Raw genomic sequence first — 7,847 nt, 5'->3', positions numbered from 1 at the left:
TATATATATAGTACCCACCCACATGACTAAAAGCAGACTTCCAGCAAAGGTAGATAACTGGCCGAATAATGTATAAAACTGACCACACACTGTTAAGATTTTCCTCAGATTTTATATTTTACATCAGCACAATATTTCTCGACTCTGGTGTAGTTAAGGACCTACTTGAGTCTGTGTAGTAAAGTGAAAAAATTCCTTGCACTACATCATTTTTGTCAGATTTTGCTAATCTAACAGATCAAATCTGTGGAAAATCTAACTGGTGTATGGGTAGATTAAAGGGAATATGTCAAAATAGGGATATGGAAGATTCCACAGTTGGCTTGTTTTAAAGGCACATGCTCCAGGAATGTCATCTTTCTTTTACTACTGGTTGAGTCACTGATCCACAAAAGGCATGCTTATTACAAGTGGTGGGCCACCTATTTTGCCCATGTTTGCTCCAAGACAGTGAGACGCAGGGAATGGAAGTGATGGAAGGGAAAGGATGACAGACCTGTGGCACACGTCTTCAGAACCAAGTCAAGGATGTTCGCACCCATGTTTCTTGGTAGGTTGACTCTTTAAGACAGGCAGGTTTGAGCTGCTTGAGCAAGTTCCTGTGATAAAACCAGTTTTGAAGATCCCCAAGACTCCGCTGAGGGTCAGGTGACTTGTAACATGGAGCTGTCTGGTCACTTCTGTCCCATGTCCATGCCCCTTTAATGATGACCCCAAATGTTTTTTGGGGGGGGGGGGCTATTTTATAAGGAGTTACAGGAAGAACCCGACTCAAACCCTCACATGCCAGAGGAACAGTGAAGCCAACCTACAAATATTATGTTCCTAGGATCTCCATTATAAAAAATAAATAAAATCAACGGAGTATGTGGCTGCGCTGGACAGAAAACATGACATAGAAAGTGCCAGTTCACAAGAGTTGTACTGTCAAGAAATTACTTATTTCACAAGACATATCTGTAAAAATTAAGTCAAGTCAACTGGACTTAACTTAATTTTTACATATATGCCATGACCTGGATGAATGAGAACTTTCACAGACATATACAAGGCATTATCATAGTTATGCTTTAGTTTAGTATCGGATAGAGTGGGGAAGGGTTAGACATTTTGTCAAGTTTTTTTATTGCTGTCAGTGTAACTGTTGGGGAGGTTTGCATTCTATTTGTCCTGGTGATTATTGTCACTGAGACAGAAAGCACGGGGAGCCCAAAATTGTAGAGCCGTCACCAGAGCAAGAGTGGAGCAGAAATCTTATAATGGGGTCACCTGTTCATGCAACTCTCTAAGATATGGTCATATTCCCTGTAGAAGACAATCCAGCAGGGGTTTTAATTCTTACTCTATCTAAAATTAAAAAAAAATGACTTTACATACATTTTAATTCAGTATCGTTCTATTCCTAGTGATCTCTTCACTTTTCTTACTCTGCATGTAATTTTTCATCGATTTAGTGTGACAAGTTTTCTTACCCTGTGACATATTCATAACATTCATTCATATATATGCGTAACATGTCACTGACCAAAACAGATGTTATCAATTATTTCAGGATCTCAGTCTAGCTGCCGTGTCCTTTAGTAATTTAAAGGTCAGTCCTTCCAAAACGGTATATATTATAAAGTGTGGATGTGCTTTGTTAGCTGAATAACATACAAGTCTTCTATGCCTTTTAGAGAGATTCTCACTGAAGGTTCAAGCTCTGCCATTCCCCACTAGGACATTTTATTCCAGCTGCTTCAGCAGAGGCTGGTTCCTAGTTCTGCATTGTCCAGAATGCAAATTAAACATTCAAGTTTTGAGATTTCTCATCAATTCAACAAACTAAATTAGCTATACCAGCCTAGATTAGTTCTACAACAGCTGAAATATATACAAAGTGTTTATTTTTTTTGAAACTTATATTGGCCATACTCGTAATGATCCAGTTGCTCAGTAAAACAATCATTACAATGAAAAAGTTATATCTACAGTGTATTCTATTGTACCAACAAGTGCTTATTCACTTGCTGCCACTATGTGAATGCTCACCTATTCACTTGCAGCCACTGCATTAATATGTGGTTTCATATCCAGCCCATTTTACAAACAGGCACATTTTTTCAGAAAATGATTGCACAAAGTGAGTGATTGGACCGCTAAACTATCGTTTACATCAAAACAACTAGCAGCTAGTTCTGGCTAAAAATGTTATGAAACCATATACCACATCCATGAACACTTAAAACTTGCCATACATTCATGAAGGCTACAAAAATGACTAATCCTGGGGTAGAATGGAGAAGTCTGTGCAGCTCTCTGTAGGAGCTGGGTCCACAGTGCAGAGACGTTGCAGCAGAAATAGATATAGGTACCCAACCCTGGCTCCTCATACAATTAAAGTCTGCAAGGGGGCCAGATCAAGGGAGGCTTTAGGGAGAATAAGAGTTGAAGCATCAATGTTGGTATGTTAAGGTTTACATTCAGTAAACAGTGGGTAGCAAAGCAAATGCTACACTCATAACTTATGCGCTCCCTATATTCTTATGCCTGGTGTCAGGGAGTACTTGGCAGACCATAGGATCATCATGTTTTGTAAAGCAGCCCTAAAGGTACTTTCCAGTCAAAACTAAAAATTTAACTTTTAGATGCAACCTACTCCTTTTTTTCCGTCCAGATGTTGCTGCAGTGTGTCATTAAACTTCACTACCTTTTGCTGGCAGTCTAGTGATATGAAAATCTCAGCTTGTTATGCAGGCAACAAATTCTCAGACAAACCTATAGCAGGCTCCTTCTATTTCTCACATCTGGAAAGCTTGATGTAAATAAAAAATTGTCAGAAGCTTCTCACAGCCTCAAGATTCAAAGCTCCCTCGTAATGTGATTGGTAATACAGGAGACTAAGGAATTTGTATGGCACAGGCTTCTTGAAGTCCACTCCCAGTGACCCCGTGAGGTGCTGCCTGCATTCTAGATACAGATAACTCAGATTTAGGTAGATTTAGTTAGATTTTCAACTTAAAGTGGATCTTTACCCATATCTTTACCATAACAACAAACCCACCTTTAGAAATGTTTAGTAATGGCAATCTACAAACACATATTCTAGATCAGTGGTTCTCAACCTGTGTAAGTGGCCATACCACTTTATCGGAGAGCCCGGGGGAGGCCGGGAGAGAGGGGACAGTTTAAAATTATGAGGTTCCCGCAGGCTGAACCACAAATTCCCCCTCTAGTTCTCTCTAATGCAGATGGGCCGGTCTATGCAGACATGACGCCGCGACCCACTTTTGGGTCGCGACCCACGAGTTGAGAACCACTGTTCTAGATAATTGTTATAATTGCCGGCTTTGTATTCTTTGCATACCTTATTTCTCCTTTCTTCCCCAGTCTTCTGACATGGCCATGTTTACTAAGGGCATATTACTAGCTCTCCTTTTACTTCCTGGATTCCTGGCACATGTGACTAGGACATGTGACCATGCACATCATCTCAGGGGAGGAAAATGCCTTTCCCTGAGATCTCCTGAGATTTCCCAGCAATGCTCTGCCGATGACAAGGCAATACCAGTGTGCATTGCTTTGGCAAACTGAAGTCATTTTGCCATTTCAAAGCAGGGAGTGAGTGCTCTGCAAATGTAAGTATTTCATAATCACAGCATTTTGCACCTGACATGTCTATGTTATTAATTATCATACCTGGAGGGATGCATTGGTAGAATCTGATTTATTGAGTGTAAAGGTCCACTTTAAGCAGAGCTGCAGCTTTGCTGGATAGCATTAGAAGGTCACTGACTGGTTTACCCTTTGCTTGGAATTGCTAAAGTTCTATTAGTCTAGCAGAATTAATTGCAAACAGTCACAATTTTAATTATTGTCAATGTTAATGAATTAATTAACTTTAAAGTACACATTTTATTTTGTTATAACATTTTTTGCTTGCCAGCTATAAATTTCGGAATAGACAACCCAGTGTCTCTGAAACATTTGCATTTGTCTGAGCTGTTTGTTTATTCCATGCTATTCCTAGAAGGGAAAAGTAAACTTCAAAGAAAATGTATGATAAATAAAAGGATCTTTATAGTTTGCATGGAAAACTTGTCTGCAATACCTGCTGTGCTGAATAATCGCCAGTGGATGTCATGCAGAGTTCCTTACCTGCTTCTAAATTAAATAAAACTACTTGAAGTAATCAAAATAATTTGATTTGTCTGTATTCAATAAAACATCGTAAAATGGAGACGTTTGCCTGAGGAGTTTTAATGTGGGGTTATAGTGTGCTGGGTGTTTAGGCAACAATGCTAAACAGTTATTTAAAGTGGGGGAAAAAAAAAAAGATACAAATGGTGATCACTGACACCAGAGAAAAGGTGCAGACAAATATTGTAATAGAAAATTATTCATCACTAAATACATTCCCAGAGTCCAGCAATTTTTAAATTGGCATGTTCTGGGGCTTTACTGAGCTAAAAAAAAAGATGAACAGCTCCAGGCAACAAATAAAATTAATCAGCGGAACTGCTAATAGTGTGCAAACCCTGAATCTCTGGTTATATGAGAGTCTACACAATTTATCTTTATTTGAGTGTTATTCTCAAAATACAAAGCAGCCAGGTTCAACAGTCTGCTTGCAGGGGAACTTGATGTGACTACAACCTCTTTTTACATGATTCAATGCTGTGCAACCTTCCTCTCTCGCACAATATTTAGTGGACAAGTCTGCAGCAATCCTATTCCCGGAGCAGGATTTGAACAATAATTGCACAAGTTCAGGGCCATTTAGAAGGTATCCATACTAGCATCTGCAGGGATTTTTCTAGAGGCAGCTAGGTGCAGTTGATAAATACAAGAATGATCAGAGTCACTCAGCTGGCTCACTTGCCAAATGGTTGTTTACCAAAAAGTCGCCATTAGACAGATCTAACCTTTTCATGGCCAGGGTAGCTAATGTAAAGATGTCCAAGAACAAATGTAGTAGTGCCAGCATGCAACTGTTAACTTGAATTAAATAACAATATGAATTATTTATCTCCCCAAATATTTTTTTTTGTTAATGACATTTAATTAATTTGTTTAATACAGTGTTTTAGTTGGCACCTTGCTCTTGCTTTTTTTTTTTCCTGAAAGCAGAAAAAATATCCTGGATATAAATAATTTTTAGTCCTGTAATTGTTTGTTACCATTACTGAACGAAACAGAGGCACTCTGTCATCTTCCGGCTGCGGTGGCCTTTGCATGCTGTGAGGTTTGTCTATCATGTGTTATAGCTGTCATAGTGATCATATGACTGGTAACCATGCGGCTTAGTTGCCATTTGTTGGACACAGTTCAGTCTGACAGCTAGCATCCTGCTTGCTGTCAACAGAGAATGGAACCTAATGTTCCTTAAGCACAGAGCATCATGGAAGGAGGAACGATAATCTACAATTGGGAAGACTGGCCATGTATACAAGGAAGGCTTTATACTTCTAAGAAGTTTTTGTCACTAGCTATGCGCAATAAAATCTTTAGAAGAGAGATGGGGGAAGAAACATGCATTGAATAGGCTTCTTTGAACAGATGGTTTGTACCGAAATTCTTACAGGCATGCTCTAGTCAAACTTGAAAATTAGGCATTAAAATAGACAGGGAACATCAATGCTCAGGCCTTCGGTGTCTCATGTACTGGAGAGCTCTTCCCTGATTTACCCTTGTAGGTCTCATTGCTTTTTCCCACTTACAAAAAGCCTGTATCAATGTGCTAATACTCAGAGCCACCAGTCAGTTTAAAAGTTCTGGGAGTTTGCAAATGACTAATGATAGCCCAAACACAGAGAAAGTTGGATAGCACAGGCTTGAGGGAACAAACTGCTAACCCCACATATGAGGAGCTCTCTAGATTCTAACTGAAGTTAATGAAATAGAAGGTAAAGTGTGCTCATTCTGTCTGTGGCATCATTGCAGTTACAGAAATCGTTCTTTGAAAGCTAGAGGGATGTATACGTTTGTTGGTTTTTTTTATGCCACATGCAATGCTGGTGCTGATTTACTTTTTTCTTCTCTTTTAGAAATAATATTGTTGCACTCCAATGCCTGCACAGTCTACAATGCATTCTTCCTCCGACATGCTTGGTAAACACACTAAGATCGGGCAGTAGGCATAATCTTACAAGAGACTTGGCTTGCTCTCTGGAGAAAGAGCTGCTTGCCCACAGAAACTTGGTGTCTGCTACAGCAGCTGAGGTTGAAAGTGAATTGACCCTGAGGTGCCCAACAGACAATAACACCACACATACAATGGACTCTTCTTCTGACTGGAAAGAACAAGTACAAAAGTGCAGAGAAGACCTGGAGATGAACAAAAGGCAGATCAGGCTGGGGGATAATCTAACTACGAGCAGTGACCTGTACAGGCGCAGTGCATTGAGTGTGGCGCAGCTTCAGCTGAATTCCGATGCACTTATATGTAAAATAGCAAAAGAATCACATGTCCATGTTTAACTTGCTTTGTATTTTGTGTACTCTATGTAATTTGGTTAATCTCTTTGTTTTCATATTGTACGAGTAAAATTTATTTTATACTTGGCTGTTATTTTTTAAATACTTTAAAGTAGAACTATGGCCTTCTATTAAAACATATGTGCTGCAGCACTTAATTATAAGTGCAACTACACTTACAGTTTACACTACACTTACAATACAGCTTCCTGTGATGGGGTGGCAACAATGCTGCACTGCTGCTGAATTCAGAGCAGCATTGCCGAACTCATGTAGGTTGTACCTGCTTGCACTCCAGTGGAATAAAAATATGTTGCACGGGACATGGCTTTTAGCTTTGTCACTGCTGATTCACAATCCTGTAGCTTCTCAATCATCACCTGGTCGCACCTAGTTCTGCCCACTGCTTTCTGGATTGACGGCACTGTAGCTGTGAGCTGCAGTGTCTAAGAGGGGAACGTGTGATACACTAATAAAGGGACATTTGGCTCAGACTGGTAAGGTAAAGTAAATTTTCACTTAGTGAATGAAGTAAATAAAGGTTTAAATTTACTTTGCAAAGAAAATTAAAGTGGATTCTCTCTTGCACATGTTTGGATAGTTGAAGTCAGCACAGCTTTACCACATTCACAAGTGAAAAAAACCTTTGCTGAGTAATCAACCTAATCTCATTTAGTAACTCAACCCCAGTGATTCCAGAGACATTGTATTTAAATAATGAAAGACAAAGTACAGATGCAATATTTAAAGTTGAGCTCCAGGCAAACTGCTCAATAAAATTAACATTTGTATAAGGGAGTTGTTTTCCTACCAAAGGATTTGTATTTCTGTCCATAAAGTCCAGAGATTAAAGCAGGGTACACATAGAGCGAATTTCCGCCTATTCAGCAGGAATCGTCAAAAATTTGCTCCATTGGCAGTAGACCGACTTTTGCTGAATAAACATATTGGAAAATCTTGGCAGTAGACCGACTTTTGCTGAATAAACATATTGGAAAATCTTGGCAGTAGACCGACTTTTGCTGAATAAACATATTGGAAAATCTTGGCAGTAGACCGACTTTTGCTGAATAAACATATTGGAAAATCTTTGGCTGCAAGCACCATTTCGGTATTCTGACAGTGGCAGGTGGCCGCTGTCAGCATTCAAAGTGCACATCGGGAGATTTGTCCATCTATGCTGAATAGGTACAGGTATCTTATATTTTTCGGCCTGCAGGTTGAACGAAGAAAATATAAGTGTCTATACCGGACTTTACATAGTCCCATACCACAGCACAACCCTGTCTGGCAGAGCAACAAACCTGATTTGTTTTCTAGTGCAATTAAGTTTTGACCCTCTCCCACCTTGTGACTTGATAGTGAAAGCAGAAGCACCAGATCGTTTTCTG

The 7,847-nt window shown here is 39.4% G+C and overlaps 1 protein-coding gene across 1 annotated transcript in view; it reads left to right on the top strand.

Annotated features, from left to right (window-relative positions):
• Positions 1 to 6,514, top strand: part of FANCB (Fanconi anemia complementation group B) — a 22,998-nt gene extending 16,484 nt beyond the window's left edge. The window contains exon 8 of the mRNA XM_018569014.1: positions 6,027 to 6,514. Within this exon, the coding sequence (XP_018424516.1) occupies positions 6,027 to 6,459 (433 nt within the window). The 3' untranslated portion in view covers positions 6,460 to 6,514. The remainder of the gene's footprint in view (positions 1 to 6,026) is intronic.
• The last annotated feature ends 1,333 nt before the right edge of the window (positions 6,515 to 7,847 follow it).

This window comes from Nanorana parkeri, unplaced genomic scaffold (assembly GCF_000935625.1).
Source record: "Nanorana parkeri isolate BGI_ZX_2015 unplaced genomic scaffold, ASM93562v1 scaffold1274, whole genome shotgun sequence".
Classification (NCBI taxonomy): Eukaryota; Metazoa; Chordata; class Amphibia; order Anura; family Dicroglossidae; genus Nanorana; species Nanorana parkeri.
This window is presented reverse-complemented; position numbering and strand designations above follow the sequence as displayed.